The 21,978-nt window shown below is 33.7% G+C and overlaps 1 protein-coding gene across 1 annotated transcript in view; it reads left to right on the top strand.

Moving 5' to 3' along the window:
* The window catches only part of LOC139982120 (uncharacterized), a 671,468-nt gene that overhangs the window by 431,622 nt on the left and 217,868 nt on the right, over window positions 1-21,978 (top strand). Inside the window, exons 27-28 of the mRNA XM_071994672.1 lie at window positions 2,171-2,247; window positions 2,965-3,017. Coding sequence (XP_071850773.1) covers window positions 2,171-2,247; window positions 2,965-3,017 — 130 coding nt within the window. The remainder of the gene's footprint in view (window positions 1-2,170; window positions 2,248-2,964; window positions 3,018-21,978) is intronic.

The following is a 21,978-nucleotide window of genomic DNA, read 5'->3' as shown; positions in this document are numbered from 1 at the left end:
TTTTACGTAGAGTCTTACCATTAGGCAATGAAGTGCCAATAATTTTTCAGATTGTAAGAAATTCTTAAACTAAAAACATTTACATAATTACACGGACTTGTGAGCCACTTCTAAGGGTAAACTTGTCGAAATGGAACACGAAACGGAATCTTTATCATCTTAAATTTCTATTAAAAAAAATTGCTCTTACGAAACTGATGGTGAACGAAGAAGAGAAGTGGGTTTTGTACACTATGTGAGATAGTATAACATTTACGAACATGTTATATTTTTTTTCGAAATATAACAACAATCGTGTCGGCTAATCAGTTGTAATTCATTTGTTTCCACAAAATTAGAACTAATCTAGTGCATCAAGTGTTCCTATATATGAATATGAAACATATTTTGAAGATAAGATCGGGATTCCGTCGAAACTTCGTTACTAGTACGTAATCACCCGTTGCGCGAGTCATCGTTTTTGGGTGTACCAAGATTGCACAAACGACCTTCAAATAGCTGCAAAGCCCTCGTTGTCAGCAAGTGCGATATGATTCTATGTATGAATGTCTGTGGTGTGTATGCGATTATTATAGTAGTTTGTGTCAAGGGCGCGAAAGTAGAGGATTTTAGCAAACAACAACATAACCTCTGATGTAGAATAAAGTGTGTTAAAGGGGATAACAATTGGAAATACCATGATTTTTTTCGTTGGTTCTCATTGTTGTTAATTAAAGCGTTACTGCTTTTTGATGTTTCTGGAACACTAGAGGTTTTAATCCATAGTGATCAAACATGTTACTGAATTTTCTTATCACAATGATCTGAAAAGGGTTATAAAACACATTACGTTGGTAGTACTGCGGATCACGTCACATGATACGTGTTCTAAGTGTATAATAACAAGTCATCGAGTCCGATGCCTATGGAAGCCTCGATATTATATTCATTATGTAGTTCATGCCTCAAGTTGGCGAAATGTATTCCTCTCATACTTGTTATACAAACATCAAATTCTGCCAAAAATGTGTAGAGATAATGGTGTGATTCTTTATATTCTCCTATAAGGTAGATTGGCATCACTATAATATAGCAAAGGTTTGTGTTTGCTGATCAATGATAAAGTAAAAGTGTTTTCAGAGGACTAGGGCGAGCCTTAAATCATTCAAATCATAGAAAAAAATGTTGGTCTAAAATTATGATACTGCAATGAATTATGATTATGATTCTTTCGCTGAAAACTTAACAAAATAAATCTAGTAGGGCTTAGCCATTGTGTATTTAAAATAACATGTACATATATGTAGGCGAAGAACAACAAGTCTCCTAGGTAAATGTACTTCGTGAATGGAAAGGTTGTGATTCCAATTGTCTTGGCATGGACATTCAGTTGTTCAACATTTTATTTGCTAAGAAAATATTTCATTTTCTTTCTTAAAGAAGTGTTAAACAAGACATTGAGAAACGTTGATGTCCATTTGTGTTGAGAGAAAAAAATCATATTGTTAGCAGTGAGAAGAAAACTTACGATAGACTGGAAAACATTAATGAGAAGATAACTTATGTGAAGAGCAGAGAGAAATATAGCGATTATAATACGATAACTTTAAAACGAAGTGTACATGACGAGTTTTCACAAATAAAATTGGGGAATTTCATATATATTTAAATAAAATTAGGTGTTAAATATAACTGTACCACTCCCCTCCCCCAAATGGAAGCTTATACCACCTCCAAGGCTTCCCTGTGCGTTAATTATTTGGTGCTGGTTCAATCTCCTTCTTGTAAACCGATGGCTACTATGGGGCATCGCTTTTTCACTTAATATGCGTAATTTAGTAAGGTATGAGATATTCAATCCATTCTTCCCTTTAGAAGCTAGCTCATTTATCTTACTTCAGTTTAGGATAAGCATACATGCATACAGATAACTAATTGCACTGTTAAGAACCTGATGATGCTATCTTTTATTTTGTAAGGAACCACCTACTGTAAGCATGTTTCATTGTATTCCCTTTGACGGTTCATAATAACCAAGCGTTATTTATTGTAAAGCTATTCTTATTTTTAATCCTTTTCAATAGATATGTTCAATAAGTTTAACGAAGATGTGTTGCTATAATAGTTTTCCCGCTAGATTACAGTGTTAATTTGTAACATTTTGCTTGTAATTCTTTATTTTACTTAAAAGGTGCGATGGTTGTGTGTTGCCTCTCACCTTCTCTTCGGAGTCAATTCCTGCAGAGCTGCAATCTAGAAACATTAAAGGTATGTCCATATCTTCAAATTTAGTCAGTGTTTCTCTATTATTTAAATTTATCAGGACTCCTCACATTCATCCTTGTCACCGAGAAAATCCTGTTTGTTTTAGTTTTCTAGTTTATCATATCGTTTTTCTTTAAACTAGAAAATATCTCACAGTGACTATGATAATAATAACGGAAGTTGCTACACATTCGTAATTGTCAGAATTCTGTGTTCATTGTCTGATTCAAAAGCAACGCCCTGCGTGCACTGTGTATTATCATAACAATTGGGTGATACACCATTGACAGTTATACAAAGCCATTTTATACGCATTCACACAAGTAAAATCACTGTGACTGATGGGTACGAACTTCAGTTTGTGACACAAAGGTCCGGTGTCCGATTCCCACCATCGCCTGATGAGTTCCAAGAGTACGAAACCAATCGTTAAGTGGGATTTTTCCGATGTGTTGATATTTGGTATTTATATATTTGGTATGTATCATACACATTCATTCGGGGTTCCTCTTCACATATACATGTGTGTATGTGCGAGGAGGCGTGTGGGTGTGTATATTGTATACATATAAAGAAGATGAATATCATGCCAGTTCCACAAACACATCTAATTCGTTCTTACTTCTCTTGTTTTAACATAATTTTTTGTAGATGAATATTTTCGTATTATATGTGTCATTGTTCAATCTCTTACACAAGTTTATATATCTGTCATCTTAGTGTTCTGGAGTAACTACGGATACAGTCTGGATCTTCAATCCGGTATTTGGAAGGTATACTGTATATATTTTTCTGCTATTGTGGTTTATTGTTGTGTTTACTTTGATACGTAAGAAACATATGGAAAAAGATTATGGAATAATTGATTTCAAATTGTCAACTCAATTAATCGCTCCCGCTGAAACAATGGTGTAATCTAAAATATTCAAAATTTTTATTTTTTATTTGAAATTGGGATATACTGTTGATTTAAGTCAGAAATATTTACATTGTTTCATATGCCAAGTGAAATATTGTTATCTGTAAATGTCAGGCCAAACAAGCTCAGAAGATTGTCATTAGCATATAATATGATTGAATTCTACAAAGAGTAAGTCAATTACATGTCATCAATCTCCCTTTGATACTAATGCTCTTGTTGAAACATGCAATGATGTAGCATTTATAAGAGCCCCAGATTATTCTAAGTCAATCTTTGAAATAGCCAACTATCACTTTAAGCAAATTTAATCGTAAAAAGAGTAGCAAAACATATTCCATATACATAGTAATTTGACCAAACACTCAAACACGGATTGGAATATAGCCAAGTGTTTGATATTGGTATAACAACAAAACCATTTCCATATATACACTAAATGTGTGCAATACATGACGAGTATACTATGCTAAAATTCCGATGGAAATTATCCTCTGGGACATAATTTGGTAATGGTACATAATCAATACATAGTGACATTTGAGAAACACACCAAGTCATTTATACAAGCATTCCATTCTACAACTTTCTCACTACAATATATATTGTTTACAAGAGAAAGTAATCCCTGCATGAACGGACACTGCTAGTTAACATGCATATTCATTACTTAAATACCGTGCAGAGACGGTTTCGATTTTCGTTTGTTTTTTATATTGAAAAGTTCTGCAAATAACCTTGGCTACTATTTCCTTTATTTTCAAATGATTATAAAAATACATTATGTAAAAATCGTTTTAGAAAAATTTCTGGCGAGCAAAAGCAATGATAATTTTGCTCACGCCACAAGTTCTTGTTAGAATGCAATATAGTATTTATACCTGACTTAAAATTCATTTGGTGAAAAAACCTAGAAGGGCGTCTTCGTTTGATCAATTGTATAATTACGTGTAACACACATTGCAGAAATAACAGGAATTACAGGGAGCACAGTCATGTACACGTCAATAGGGACACGTTATTCAGCTGTGGGCTGACATATATAGTCTTTATTCTCTTGGTTTATGTTGAGTTATTAGTTCTCTAACTGAACAATGCAATTCGTTGAGGTGGTTATCGATTATAATCTTTAAATTATAGTTTCCTTCACTGATAACACAAAATAAATGGACGGATTCATTAATTAAGTTTGTCATGACCTCATCCGCCCGAAAAATTTTGTAAATGAAAAAGATAGACAAAAAATGTCGGCAAAATACCCTGATTTTAAATACAACATTACCAATTGAAATAGGTGATAGACATGACTGTAACAGCAGTGTTGTGGCATGGTATGTATTGAGTTTTAAATTCCTTACAGTGCCGCCTGACATTGTTAGCAATACCTTTATTTAAGAAAAACGTAATGTTTCTGCTCAAGAATAAATTTAAAGGAAATGAAGGTCTATGGTGATATTTATGTGTGTACATATTATACACCGGTACTACTACGTCACAAAATAATCACAATCGTCTCCGAGACTCAGTTTTATTAAGCTGTTGTGTTTACCCTAATTTAAGAATACTATAATAAATATCTAAACATAATGGGTCCTAAATAAAGGTTACATTTAAAGATTGAATGTGTTCTCTCTGCTATCCTTTACTCGACAAATTGTTGCTAAGAGAATCTGTGGGGAGATATTAGATGCTGTCTGATACATTCAAACTAAGGATCTAAGCCTAGAAAAATCACACTATAATATAGTGGAATTGTAATTCAGTTCTACTGACATTATTTTTGTATTATATTACCAGGTTAGTGATATGGATACAGTCAGGAAACTATGTACACAGGATATATTTATTCGACGCGATGACAGTGAGTTACTACAGAGATGTACTAAACAGTTTCTGGAGAACGCATCTAACTATGACGTAAGTCGGTAACCGTGGCACGCGGTTGTACTACACAACAATTATGTGTTATTAGTAAAATAACAGGAAGACGTTATGAAGAATGTGCTTTCATTGTTATCTACTGCAAGTCAATTTCTGTGAAAAAGAACAGGTTGGTGTTGACGTAGAAGTACCATAGTACCGTAAATTCACATTAACTATTTGTCATAGAATACTAATTCAATGCAGTTGAACTCAGTTGAACGGTGACTATTATTATTTGATATGCAATACTTAACCTTACTCTGAATGTAAAATTACACGTCATTACTGTTTTGTTTTTCAGTTTGTTTCTGACAATTGACATATCTTTGGACACTGTTTGATTAGTAATTCACAGTGAAGGTGTTACATAGATGTGTTGGGTTATGTGATTTAGAAAATTATGCACATATTTGTGTCTGATGAACCATGTAGGTTGCTAGACATATTGACATATTATAACTCTAACAAACGTTTTTTTTTACAAACGGCTGTTATATCAAGCCTTAGCGCAGGTGTCCCGACTGCCGGTAAACTACCATTAAACTATTTTTTTTTTGATGTTCACTTCTTGACTGCGCACTAGAATTGAATAACAAGAGCATCAATGGCGCAGTATCTCAATACTGGAAGTTTTCATTTTGATTCCTAATTTCAAATATTTGCTCTGTCTCTACAATTATCAATATCAATCATGGTACAACACATATATAACTTGCATTTATGCTACTTTGCTATAAATAGTCTCTGCAGGTTACACTTTATCCCGCTAGTGTTGCCTTTAGAGCTCATTGCCTGTTTGTCGAATGTGGCTATCACTGAAAGCCTAGTAGTAATAGGCCTAAAGCCTATGTACATTTTTTAAATGCACTAGGCCTAAGTAGCCTTCAGAAGTACAACAATGTGTAAACGTTATTATAGAAAAATACATGAAGGGCAATCAAACAAATTATCATGGCCCTTGCTCTGAAAAGCTACCTGAACACCAGTACTATCTTTAAATGGATATTACAAAAACAAAGGCCTAATATAAATTAAATGCACTACGTAGGTAGCATTCAGCAGTACACAATGTGTATATGTAATAAGCATGCAATACACCTCGCGTACCTAACTACAGTACAGAAAATTGGTCGCGAGGGTAGCCATTTTTGTATATCTAACATGTAGCTGTCATGAGTCATAGCAAATCTGCTACAAACCAGACTTGGAAGCGGGGCTTAATCATCAAAAAGGGACCTTTTAACTAAAAGTAGGGGCGGCAGCTCAGTGTTGTTTTAAGAAACAAAATCATTTAAACATCAAATAAAGCAAATAAAAGCCATTAAATGTAATATATAGCTAGTAAAATTCTTATACATACCTACCTGTAAACAACAAATGAAAGTTTAAACTGTTTATAAAATATATAATACATACGACCCAATCTTAGACGATACCACTGTTGAAAGACAATTCTATTCTATTCTCTTTCAAAAAACATAAAACCGCTGATAACAAACCAATCGCTGAGAAGTAATATGTCACGTGCCCATAATAAACCATAGACATCGAATAATAATTAACAAATGAGCAGGAAAACGTGGGCAACAGTTCCCTACAAACAAGTTTTGGAGCGTGTGCAAAAAGGGTCTGCAAAAGTGTGTTTCCGCCCAAATTGGCCCGATTTGGACATAAATCGGTGAAAAGGTCATAGAATGAGAATAATTCTAGAATAAAAAATAGTAACTTTTGTTGGTCTATATGATATATTCTTGCTCTGGAAATTCCAGAGAAAAAGAACTTTGTTTGAAGACGCTGAATTTTTTTTAAGACAAGAGATTACTGTTACAATATCTCTATACATGTAATGTATTGAGATAAAAATGACTGGAATGCTGAGCATGTTATACTGGCGATATGTTTCATTGCATACAATTGCCTAATTGGCATATACATTTGTATATATCAACAGTTGGTTTGGCCTCATCTAATAAATGACAGACACAACCCGTAAAATTGACAGCCAGTATTTCAAATACTGTTAAACGTTTTACAGTATTTAACTGTAACTTATAAACACGTTCCTGCAAATGACCGTACAGTTTACCGCACACTATGACAAACATTACATGGCATACCAGTTGTTTAAATCAAGGATAAACGAACTTATGATAACAGTTTTCTTCTTAAGTTAACAACTTAAAAGGTAACGATAGAATCCATAATTATACATGAACAAAACAAAAAAGGTCCTTGGTTTAGAGATATCACCATTTTAGGATTACTTCGAAATACTTAAATCGAAACCGAACGGCAACAATGAAACGCATATTTTCTATAATCCATTTATTAGTGATAGAAGTTAAGGGATATGATAAATAAAACTTTGTTCCTTGAAATTGTTATTGGGTCGAAGAACAATTTTGGAAAAAGAACTTGAACTATATAAGGGGCATTTAACAACCAGGCACGCGTTATTAAGAATGTTGTTGTAACTTTTGTTCATTTTGTTGCACTAGCATGTGCATCTACTCAAAAGTCTGTTTTCTGTTATTGAATTCGGAGCTATCATGCATTCATGCGTGACTGTGGGATGTAATCCACTGAGCTAAAACTATAAAAAACTATAAATAAATACAGTGTACAACTTTACTTTGCCCAAAATCAAGAGTTGAAATGTCTCCACTGGTTGACAAGAAATCATGCACGAAAAGCTGGTAACTTGAATACATTAGAACTGTTAACAAGGAATAACATGTGAGAATGAAGAACTTTAACCTAAACTGACCCCTGAATGCCCTTTGACAGAAAATTCCTGAACACCCCAAAAAGGTTGCAATCTCAAAGTAGCATTATAACAAACTACCAAACTTGAACAGTACAGCCTGTAGCAGACTGTCTTAGTGCTCTCTACAAAACAATGACAACTTGCCTCTGTTTTAATCATTCTGCATCAAAAAGTAACATGGATAATGAATGCAGATTTTTGGTATTTTTTTTGGGTAATCTTCCTGCCAGCCTACATTATGTTTGTAGCTCCGCGGACCAATGGAAATATAGATCAGGCCCTCGCGGGTCGGGTAAAACCACTCCGAGGGCTAGGAGCTTCCCATGGCTGACGTAGTCATTCGACCTACTTTTAGTATTGGGATAACGGCAGACGTTAACAGATGAGGAATTAGAGCGCTAGATACATGCTGAACATTAGCGCACTGTTTGTGCTCTAACTCTGCTGATCAGTTTACAAAACTTTAGGATACACAGGAAAGGGAAATTCTATCTGATAGGAATGCTAACAGTATTTTGGAAAGCTTTGCAAGTGATAAGACATTCACCATGTGCAATCGTTTGTAACAAGCATCGTTTATTAAAAAAACTTAGTTTGCAATAGATAGGCTAACACATTCCGGATGTGACTTCATGTTTATGAGACGAACGAACGACGCAAATTCTGTGTCAACAGGTATGCTATATAACATATGTTCAATCACAGAGGTGCCTAACGTTGTTTCATTGTCTGATAATGTACAGCCATATATGGATGCAGTACTTTCTCAACCAACCACAGTGTATCATCTAGGATAAGTGTCTACATGATTTAAAATATTCGTAGCTCAGCTGTAGATACTTCAATATTAACAGACGCAAATGTAAACAATTAGAAAAAGGGCAAATATTAAACATCCGCGGGTTCTTATAATAACAGAAACCCTGCCATAGAACAGTACGGTAACTACGCTTAATTTTTTAACTTGAAATGATAAGCTATGTGAGATGACTCAAATTGTTATATCCATACTTTAAATACCCATATTATGGGGTGGAGTTACCAGTTAATTGTTCATCAATATATAACTAATATATAAATCATAGCCATATGTAAGTAGATGATATATACAACATAATATGCAAACTGTGTTTACCAAAATCCATGGGGGGGGGGGAGGGTGGGTGGAGCAATCCAACCACGCTACTCATTCTGTTCAATATCAAACGGTCGGGATCCAGAAATAATGAAAAATAATATTAAAATAGAGAAAGAATACAAAGCCATTCTGGATGATTGTGTGGAACATATTCAGGGTTGGCATTTTCCGGGGAAAAAAACCTGTTTTTCCCACTAAGTGGTAAAACCCAGGTAAAAACCGGGAAAAACTGGTAAATACCGGTAAAAACCGCCTCCGTCTCGAAAACTTTTATTACTTGTCCGTAGTATGCAGGGTCATCAGTAGGCATGATATTGTTTCATGACAGGCATATGTTATTGAATATGGGAAATTCTTAGCTTCATTTTGAGCTATTTTATCACAACCTAATTCTACTTTTTGTGGAAAAAAGAGTATTTTTCATATTGCACATGTATAGTTATTATGTCACGATCTCTTTAGCAGTATGCATTGCCTATTGCCCAAACTATTATAGGTCTACACTGGGACATTCACCCCTCCTAAATTCTTCAGGCCTATTATGTGCTCAGACAGTTCATTCAATTAATACAGTAGGCAACAGTCTATTGAGGTGAACTTCAATCCAAGGGGCTCAATAGAAGCAGCTTTGAAACTATGTAAGGCACATGGGCCCAATTAAAGTATTAAACGCACAATCTACTTGGCGAGCGAGTTGTAAAAGTTACACTGTGAATATGTTTGCTCACTTTCCATGTTTTTGTGATGGTGTTGCATTATATATAAATGTAACAAGACAATGTGACAGGTATAATATGCTGAACCATAGCCCTAGGAGTCACCAACAGTTTGATACTTGTCCATTCTCTAGATTATGGAATTATGCATCTCGATAGGAAAAAAAGTTGATTGATTTGAGCATCCAATATATTATTTATTTGAATTATTTATAATAGTCTAATTGATAAACTCACAAAGTTATAGATCATGGCTTCTTCTTTGGATGTAACCTAACCCCCTACCATAAGATGCCATTTTCTTGTAGTTTCTATGCTCCTCCACAAGTTCCACATGAAATTTTAGGAATTCTATATAATTTGAGGTTTTTCCCAGTTTTTCCCACTTATAGGTGGGAAAAACCTCCCGGTAAAAACCTGGTTTTTACCGGGCGGTAAGAACCGCCCTGTAAAAACCGGCCAACCCTGAACATAGTATACGGAATAGGCCTTTTATATAATATATTAATAATATTCATATGTACAAAATAGTGTTACATGTATGTAACAAATATTTGTTGTGATGCCCTCCCTATGCGTCGAATATCTGCCGCTAGACAACCAGCTAACCATGAATGAGACAATGACAGACATAACCTTACTGTATTTATTCTTCACTTGTATTTGTGTGGTACAACTGTAAAACAAGATAAATGATACCTAACAATACTAAACCATGATGAAACTAATCTCTGAAATAAATGCGATAAGAACAGTGACATGCTAACAAGCCGGTTATCACGCACATATGATAACTATGAATAAGTAAATATATATATAAATGTAAATATATAAATAGATAAGAAAATACGTTGTTGAAAAAGAATTACCGCACTAGAAGAATGTTCCTTTATGTTAACTAAACGATTAAGGTAGTTATCTAACCGATATCATCTAAGAACTGGACGATGAACACATCGTAGGATATATCAGTAAATTAATGCGAGCAAACACAGTGTAGGCTATGTGATTATGGTCTTATGGCACACATTGAATTAACGATAATTATGACGAATATATATATATATATATACATATATATATATATATATATATATATATATAATATGAAATTAGTATTCTAAACAATGGTTATCAAGTAAATATCCGCTCATACATGCCATAACTCTAATTAATAAAAAATAATCATTGAGCACTTATGGGCTACGTATCATACAGGGCAAAGTATAGCCGCAAACGAGAGGCTGGTAGGCGTATAATACAGTGTTGCCACAATTTACACAAAAACTGGATTGTGCAGTGTACAGCCTGCTAAATCAAATTAAAAAAAAAAAAAACACAACTGACATAAGAAGTAGAAAAGACAAGTTTTGAAAGAACTGTTCGATAAAATTCCTAAACCTGACATTGTGTCACATTTCTCTAGTAAAGACAAAAAGGTTTGTCGAACAACGGCCGCAGACTGAGAGTGGAAGGATTTAATATGAGCGACCATACAGTATATCCAGACCTAGTATTAATCTAAGAGTGGAAGAACACTGATCTATTGACATGTGTTATAATACTTTGAAACAAAATCATATTATGAGTACATTTGAATGCTGTAATTTTTCATAATCACGAAAATAAGCAAAATGATTCCAAATATATTGCTCTCATCGCCACGTTTATGTTTATTATGATTTATTCCCGATCCATTTTGTTTTTACCACACTGTATGAATCGTGACTGTTATTTATTCACATTAATATCAATCTGGTTTCCTTATTTCAGTATCGATTGAACTTTATGTGAAACTTACGTTTTAATGATTATTTGTACTTCACAGTTGTTTTATATTGCCAAACCATGTCATTACTGGTAAATTAACCATTGTCGGGTACTCCTTAGGCTGTAGAAAGGCTCAAAGTAGACCATATCTGTGTTATTTGCAGGCATTATCAGCTGTTTAACACAAAAAGAAAAGACATAATTGCATTAAGGGAAATTTCAACTTGTTTTACATACATACATTATGTAAATCGTATGCAGTAATACATTTCATCTTTTCATTTACTGTCTTAACGCAAAATAATCATTGTAATGGTTAGAGTGCACGTCTCGATTTATGTGGCACCTTGGCTTGATAACGCGATGACGAAAAATGTACATGATGGAATAATTATGTTGTCCTTAGCCGAATCTCTGGGATCTTCCGAATCAACACAGAATGAAGTACATTATAGATACGATATTACAGCGCTCTATGAGTATTCAAGTATGCTCAAATAAAGAATCTCTCATTCCATGTACCCAGAAGGTTCTTCAATTATACAATAAAGGAGTTTAAAAGCACTGACTTTCCAATATCAACAAAAAAGTATCATAAAGACGGTTACACAAAAGAACACTTAAACTAGTTCCACAAAAGAGCATGTAAAAGTAATAATGAGATTTGGGTTGAGGTATTTGATTTCCATACTCTCTACATTTACATACTGTCATTTGAGGATACCAGACTGGTAGACATATGTAAACCACATAAAACATGTATTCCGTCCTTGAAATGAGTACCAGTTCCAAGAAAACAAATCAGTAGATATCAAACCAGTGTTACTGTAATAGTTGAGTAACAGATTATAATGTTAAAATGAGCTGAACAAAATAATCCCTTATGTGATAAAATTTAAAATATAAAATATAATTATATGTACGTATAGCTACATACAGTGAGTATGTGTGACTATTAATGTCACAGAATTAAAGGGTCAAAGAAGAAAACCAACAGCGTTGACGCCATTACTCAGAAGGACAATATAGCCAAACCTTCCATACACAAGATTACATTTCTTTTTCCCCTTTCGTTGGTAACAGACAGTAAAAAACCACCTTCTCGTTATTGTTTACCTACACCCCCCTCCTTGACCCTCTTTATATATATATATATATATATATATATATATATATATATATATATATATATATATATATATATATATATATATATATATATATATATATATGGTCAATTCCATGGTGACTCGCGTGACATTTTTACTCAAATTCCTCTCTATTTGATATCATTTAACAAATAAAGAAATTACCTGGGAGAAAAGCATTAATGTAGCAGTGAATGTACGCCTTAATGCTTACAACAGTAGAGAAAATATATTTATACCTCAAGTATTGGGGGTGAAATTGGCGAAAAACTAAACGTGACTCGCGTGACAGTTACTATTAGCAAAAATCAGAATGCACACACAAATGTTCGATTTCTTATGTCTTATTAAAATTTTTCCAATCACTTTTTATAATCATACCGAAGTTGAAAAATACCTCTACCTCAATTGCTATGCAACTTTGAAAAAAAGTTGTAACGCATGAAAATAACGATGAAGATGTATTGTGACTCGCGTGACAAGAAAACGTGACTCGCGTGACAAGTTCACTTTTCGGATAGTTCTAGACCAAATGCAGTAGTGAATTGAAGGTACAGATCTTGCATAGTGAAATATAATATTCATTGGTCTAGAAAGTGTCCAAAAGGTACTTCCCTTGGGAATGTACAGATGATATTAATGTCCCCGAGTTACCTTCATGACTGCAGACAGTAGGTAATATACTGTACGGGTAGTACAGTTGTTCAGGCAATATATTTTGTCAATTAATATTTATAACAATATTTAGTCTGTTGAAGTCACTCATTTGAAAGTTATAGAAGAAACAGATCTATCAAAATGTGATTCAAATTACCATTCTCATTTGTCATATTTGAATAAACCAAAAGTGTAATATTTGAGAAGATACATTCGCTCATAGGATTTTGGGAATGATTGAGCAGTTAAGACCTTAAGGTTGTCAAGTCATAGCACATAGCATTGCCAGATACAAATATAGAGTATGTTTTAGTATAATACTAAAAAGTCAATGACATGTGCTAACTTTCCAAATGTGGTAATAAAATAGGCATTATATTGCGAATAAATATTCATGATTTTAAATTCTGATATTTCAAATGAAATTATGATGATTAGTTGCATTATGTGTGCCCATATTATTCAAGTTGCCTAATTAAAGGGGAATGGTATCTTTAATCAGTGATTCATTCATCAAACTAGATAACATCCCTGTAATTTTCACACAGTAAATAGGTAGAAACACTATCTTGATTTGACGTGACTCGCGTGACGTGACTCGCGTGACATTCGTAAAGGGTGATTTTCTGCAAAATTTGAATATCTTCTGAAAAGGAAAATTCAGTAATCCTTTTGGTATCTATGTGAAGACTTGATATTCATTATTTTGGAGTAATACTATTGTGCAGGCAAGGAGAAAAAAAAACAAAAACAGTAAATTTTGTGACTCCGTAACAGTAAATCGAGGGTGTTTACTGTTTTCTATTTACCACTGTTGTCTAATGCCTTGATATCAAAATAAAATTGAAGCTATTAAGTGAGCACTATGCTATAGCAAATATAATTAGTCCAACACACAGTAAATAGGTAGAAACACTATCTTGAATTGACGTGACTCGCGTGACGTGACTCGCGTGACATTCATAAAGGGTGATTTTCCGCAAAATTTGAATATCTTCTGGAAAGGAAAATTCAGTAATCCTTTTGGTATCTATGTGAAGGCTTGATATTCATTATTTGGAGAAAAAATATTGTGCAGGCAAGGAGAAAAAAAACAAAAACAGTAAATTTTGTGACTCGCGTGACAGTAAATCGAGGGTGTTTTCAATTCACCACTATTGTCTAATGCCTTGATGTAGAAAAAAAATTGAAGCTAATAAGTGAGCACTATGCTATAGCAAATATAATTAGTCCAAAAAACTGATGATACCTATGATTACTATGTACAAATCTGCACAAAATGAAATTTCACTGTTTTTTTCATAATTTAGTTTCTACGGGAACCATTTGTTATTACCGACCCCATAATCAAACAAATGAGGTTTTGGGGTGAAAAAAATATTTTTAGTAACTACAAGTATTCTATTTATTGGAAACTTATACAATTTTAATGTACAACGATTTTAAATTTTTTGGTATGATGTTGACCTTATCATGGAATTGACCATATATATATATATATATATATATATATATATATATATATATATATATATATATATATATATATATATATATATATATATATATATATATATATATTTAAATATTTAAATATAACGATATCACCCAACGTTGAACTCGAAAAATGGTAGGCTAATATATTGAGAAATTAATATTACTAATACAAACATTACCGAGTGTATGAAAACCTGGATAATCGTAAATCGTATACTACACTTTAGTTTGTCACTCCTAAGAGTTGTTAACGATTAAAAGTTATTAAAAGATTGGTTTTAGTTAAAATGATGTTGCCCTCTTTTCTAACAATATCAATTACAAATATTATGTTATACTATGTCAGTACTGAGAGAGAAATTTTGGACTATCGGAATGGTTATCGATCAGTATATAATACTTAATCGAATATCGTGGAATCATTACTATAATAATGTTGTTAATTTTCTTCCCTTCCTTCAGATTCCCATCTCCTATCTGTATTTGTGCAAATCCTACTGCAAGATCGATGCTGGTACCCTCATCCTACATTCAGGGATACCCCTGTCATGTCCTGTATCAGTAAAGGAGTTAGTGATAGATACAGAGAAAGGAAGAGAAATGACAGAGACAGAGTTTGTTGAAATATTGGAGTTTGTAAAACAGTCAGAGCGATTGGAAGAGCTAATGTGAGTATTACAATGAGTACCGTATCAATACGTATCTGTATAACACATTCATAGAGAGTATAGTATCCTTCCATATAGAGTATCGATGCCTTCATTCGTACATATAACTTCACGACAATTACATTGAGAAAGCTAATATTATTTGTCTACACGTTATTCTGTCTTTTAACAGGCGTTTCGTCCGGTTACTAGCCGGTACGTTTACTCGTAGTATTTGAACTACAGTGTTTCGAAAAAAAAAGTTTTATACCGATGTAAATATCTGTAAATCAATTAGATAACTTATAATGAATGGATACTATGATTACAGTAAATAGAGTGAGATTAATGTTATGCATATCCTACGTTGCTTTCTATGGTTATCACAACCTCAAACCAATTAGGCGACTATACATATCAATCGTTTGAAAGAGACAGAGGCGTATAACATAATTTGTTAATCTTGACAAAGCAAAATATTACAATACAAAGGTTATAATGTCGTGCCTGTTATTTTTTAGGGTGGGGTTGGGCAGGGTCGGGGCGATGGTGAGTGGGAAACCTTACTGTCGGTATACTAGTTAACTCCAACATTAATTGGGTCCTAAGCAGTTTCTAACTGGTTTCGTTTACCAGTGGTTTATGATATATTACCAGTGGCTCTATGTATATGCAAGGGGACAGAAAACCGACGTGTTATTCCTTAGGTTAACCGAAATAGTAAATCTGCGGTTCCTTTACTTCTCCTTTTTGATAGCATACATGTACGGGTTTGAACGAACGCTTTGATCCATAATGAATGATCCAAAATAGAACGAAAGCAGTAAATCAGACCGTACACAATATACCTTGAAATAATTTGATTTCATTATTCTGTATTTCTAAGTAGTGTAAATCCATGCTCACACTAAATAACAAAAAGGAAATAGTGGGGGTGAAAAAAATAAAAGAAATATACCTACAAATAAGAAACATATAACTGACGACTAAAACACCAACGAGTTAAGATACATATTAAACCAAACGTTTAAAGGCATTGAAGACTCGCCCTAAACCGCGTGCAGCCATCTGAAAACTGTCTGTTGCAAGTCACGTTTTGTTCGTGTCGCTACAAAATGCAGACTGTAATGAAACGTGACACGTTAATTGATATATTTAGCTGGACATGAGATGTCCATCGCTTTATCGTGTGTATACTGTGCTGTGGGTATTGACCGCAGTTGTATGTACTGACTGTACAAAAGTGTCTACTTACCGACGGTAGCAAGTTGTGTGTGTATATTCTGGGATCGATGGTGGTGTTGAACACTTCTGTTACACCTCATTCGAAGCTAGGTCAAATTACCGACATTAGACGTTCCTTTTTGCGCAAGTCTTTACACCCTTTAAGAAACTAAACGATTTGTGAACATTTTCAATAAACTGCAGTATGAAAGAAGGACTATGTTGGTTGTTAGCAGCATGAAGTGGTACCAAGAGTCCACTGCGAGGAATTGTTGCCATGTTCAGATCCATATATGTGGGAAGAGTAGTCTCGCTGTGAACAGAATTAAGCTTTTCGGCTGATTCTCGTCTAAAACACAAGTTTGTGTAATGACGTAGTATAATTTATGCATTTACAATCTTCACTACATACATTCCCGCCCACCAGACAATGCAATACAACAACGCACTGCATATCATATGATTATAAAATACATTTTAAGTGTGCGGCTATAAATATTAAATCTATTAACTTTACACAGGCAGTGCAATGTCGGATTGATCGTTTAAATAAGGCTAGAACGAATGACAAGATATGCTGTTCCTTTGTAAACACTAGAAGCATTGTCGTACACTCAATCTACGCATATAACTTATCCTCCAGATGAAAGAAATAAAACATATTCCCGTAATACATAGAAGATATGCAAAAATAAAAATCGGGGAATGTATGAAAGAACTGCCTGGAAACTTCTCATATAAGGTAAACGTGTTATGATGGAATCACTGTAATGCATCGAGGTTTTTTTCTTTTTTTTAATTCAAACATGTTTTGTTCACTGAACGTTGACATTTTTTATGCAGTGGATATAGAGGCGTACCATTGGCCAAACAGATAACATATAAAACATGTTTACTTGTGTCAAACTGTGTGTCGAACTTTCAATTTCGAGATTTCATAATATGATATAAATCTGTCACTACAATCATAGTATGTATTACATTTACCAACACATTTTTATCATTCACTCTGAAAAGATATCTCTTAAAAAGGTGGTACGATAAAGTTACGTGATATTTCCGCTAATTAAAAGCGTTTTTCTTCTGTTCTTTATGTTAGACCGTTTTCCTTGCCAAAACCAACGTCAGTTTTGAGAAATCGATACAAACTGATACATACATACTTTGAAAATATTTATATAGCGCTCCCCCACCCCCCAAAAAAAAGTTCAGAGCGCTTTACAAGAACGCAATACAACTAATTAATTAATTAAAGACACGTAAACAAATAAGATGACCTCAATCCAGGTCTGGTCTTATACCGTTGAACCAAACTGGGAGCCAATGTAGAGATTTCAACATGGGTGTAATATGGGTAATTTTAGGACATCTACAAACAACACGTGTAGTTATGTAAAGAACCCTTTGTATGGGTTTTAAAGTAGACGCAGGAAGACCAACCATCAGCGAGTTAAAATTATCAACCTTGGACATAGCTAAGGTATGGGCAACTTATTTCGCAGCTTCGTTCGATAAATAAGGACGAATTTTACCCAGATATCTTACACACATACATGACACATACGTACCTGATCCGAGGGAGTGACCAAAGTGAAGCTTTATATCAACAGGAACATTAGCATGTTTACTTCCAAATATAATACATTCAGTTTTGCTATGATTTAAGTTTAACCTACAAGAACACTTGCAGTCACTGACCTTCAGGAGACACGATTCCAGGACTGAGCAAAATCAGATTGACAACAGAGGTGTATACATGTGATCGTATACGTCTAAAATTAATTGATGATCTAATAAAACATTTATCAGTTATATTGAATGAAACTGAACTACACCTATAGAGGGCAGCATTGATATTAGTAAATTTTTAACATTTTTTTTAATCATATGGAATATTATTTAAACAAGATCAACGCAAAGCAAGAACCGCTTAACCGACCACACAAAATCAATTCCTCAACATAATGTGAATCCTTCCAGAAGTCTCAATAAAATATAAATATATGAATTATGTACAATCCCATCTGATACAGCTAAATAGAAACATGTTCGCATGCTATTCTTTCAATTTATTAAACACGATTAACCCAATGTATCAACCATACCATAACGCCAGACGAGGATAGATTTTAAGTTTAATTTTGAGCAAACGTAGGATAATAATTAGCAAATCAAAGTCAGCAACTATTTCCATAACTTTAGGACTGCCCAGCTTGTCTGTTTCAAACGATTGAATTTGAAAGTGAAAACTGTGAAGTGTTAGTTTGGAAAATGCCTACATATTTATATATTTTGCTGATTTTTTATCTTAAATATTTGTCCATCGATCTCCTTACTTATCGAAACTTTTTTCAGTCATTTAAATTACGCTTGACTAGTTCAGGTAATGGACAGCAGTGTTGTTGGATTTTTAGAATGAAATAAAAACAAATCTGAAGTTAACCTAATGAGTGAGGCGCTCACACGACCATGTAGTTTCGATTACACAGTGATGGGCACGTATAGGAAACAATTATTTTTTTGTGTTAAAATTTGAGTGTTTGTTGCAGCCAGCTGATGACAATGATTTCTTTTGATTCACCCGGTACTCATAGCTAGTAAAGTAACTACTATTCAAGATCCACAACCGTGCATCAGTAACTGCTGCGCTGTGTTGCAACACGGTACAGGTGGCACAGTAAATACTGCAAAGAGTATCGGGTGTTTGATTTCGTAATCACATGATTGACCGGATTATTTTCTTCTTTATTTCGTAGGTTCTTCTGTTGTCTGTTACCCCAGTATATCCCTACTGAGTCTATTCCGCCAATATTTAAGTCAAGGAATGTGAAAGGTAAAGTATATAAAAGCTCATGTAACATATATTGGTTGATCAGTATTATCATGTTTATACATTAACTCCATCATGTAACACTGTACTGTTAATATATACATTCACTGAAGTATATTTCGGGGCTTACGAATTATCCATAGCCGTTAGCAAATATTATCAAAGGTAATTGTCAGACGCCGATCATGCCGCCAAGGTCCTGTTCTCCTTTTGAGTGTTCTATACAAAGTGACTACATACAGGGAATATCACTGAAGACAAGTATATAATTAATATGGTTCTCCAGTAATACAAACATAACAGACCTGAACGTATTCACCTGAAGAAGACTACTGTGTTACTACTTCTTACAGGTCACTAAACACTCCATTCCTCCCGATCCATTATGCTAAGGTCTTGTTAGTATTTTTATTACAAAATATTATCCAGTAACCCTCTGTACACCTCTTTGTATAACATTTTTTTAATAAATGAATAAATTATAACAAATATGATATAACCCTTTTAAGCATCAAATCTAATCAATGATTGTCCTAAATTGGTATAGATGATGTCTTGTTTAGTATTTTGTGTACAATAATATAATCCGCGTAACGATTTGTATCCCTCTTTGTATAGACAATACCTAAATATTCGGACATATAGAAAATGAAAAAAATATCAAAAATATGGTATGATATTTTTATATTTATAAGCAATAACTAAAGTCTATGCTCCTCCTAAAATAATTAATAATTGAATTATCACAAATGTGATATTACGCATTTTTTTTGTTCTTTTAAGCAGCAATACAAACTACTTGTCCTAATATTGGTAAATAAATCAATCGTATTAGTAGGGTTAGATGTTTACGAAAAGTGAAAACTAAAATAAAGTCATGTGTTGTACACGGTAGCGTGTCAATGAGAGATGTCTTGCCGTAATTTCCAACTACACTCATCCTGACGTAATCACTGTACTAACGTAATTTGTGTGCCAGCAGTTTAAAACAAAACTACAACATGTTCACACGTTTCAATAGAGATTCCTCCTTCGCATGTACCCTCTGTTTTAGTGTCGCACAGCACCAAACAGCGCCATTGTAGGTGGTTCTCCAGTTTCACATGTTCTTCTTTTTATTTAATTGATTTTCTTTTCTTTAAAGAAAATATATTTTCACTTAATTGTTTTCCGATGGAACCCATTGACAGTGAAGACAATTTAATTACTATAAATACAATTTATATTAACTAATTTCACACAAAAAGCACACATTTTTACTAATAAGGCTTCTTGTCACCCAATGTACTATATTATTGTAAAATATGTATATCTTTCTTTCTTTTTTCCCCTCTGTTTATTCAGATTGCATATAATATTTACAGTGATTCTTAAGTAACAGGTACAATGATTCGCATATTTACAATTATAGTTCACCTACACCTTGCAGTGTTCTGACAGAAAAACATACACAACTAATAACTGGAGCCGATGATAAGCATATAATTTGGGTATAGACCTTGGCATGGAGCAAAAGCTTGTAGCAAGTCAGAGAATATCTTTCTTTTAACTGCTTTCTGACAAAATCAAGCCTTCTGTTTAACTAAAAATTTCAGTCTCATTCAATGTTTAACTTTCTGTATTTTGTCTTCCATCATTCTTTGTTTACATCAAAGGTTGATATTTCCTTTTTACGTACAAATCATTATGTTTTAGGTTTCCATCACAAAACAATTATATTATAAAATGGAAATAATCCTTGGACGGTATTCTGAAATATGCATGAAACAAAAACACCTTTCATTGCCTTACATTGTATCTCATATTGCCTTACAATGTAATACATAGTTCTATTGGCAAAGTAGCAACTTACCATATATAATGAAAAAGAAAACACAAATGTTTATATCCAAACATCGACCAGATGAAGCGAAATAACGTTTTCCAAGCAATACAAATATGGAATACATGCTACATACACGCTTTAAATTGTGAAATGAATATTATAAGTGCCTTCCTGGTCCTATTTGATTCGTAGTATATTTAACCTTACAGTTAATTTGGAGTTCCACGTTGAACCATGGAGTCTGTAAGGGTTCAAATCCCCGGGTACGACCAATATCAAGCTGCAATTTAGAAATTTGGCGAGAAATCTCCATCCATAACTAGTTTAAAATGAGCCCAGATATGCAACTAGATCTCGACTCGAATTAAATTTACTGTAAATTGAATAACTAGGTGAATCCAAATATAACATTCTATGGTTAGATCGAGTAAGTCTCCCAATGTTGTTGCAAATTTGATTACTACTGAAGTGTCGTATCAGTCCGCGTAGGAACCTGTTGATATTGTTTACTTTGTGAGTCAACGTTATACCCTCAACTTTATACCCTATCTTTGTTAGCGAGATTGTACGCACTCCGTCTCCGATGAAGTTGGCTGAGTTTAACAGGTATTATCGTTGTATTCAAGCAATGCATGCATATTATAGAAACAAGCATTAGTATTAACCAGTCCCA

This window comes from Apostichopus japonicus, chromosome 16 (genome assembly GCF_037975245.1).
Source record: "Apostichopus japonicus isolate 1M-3 chromosome 16, ASM3797524v1, whole genome shotgun sequence".
Lineage (NCBI taxonomy): Eukaryota > Metazoa > Echinodermata > Holothuroidea > Aspidochirotida > Stichopodidae > Apostichopus > Apostichopus japonicus.
This window is presented reverse-complemented; position numbering and strand designations above follow the sequence as displayed.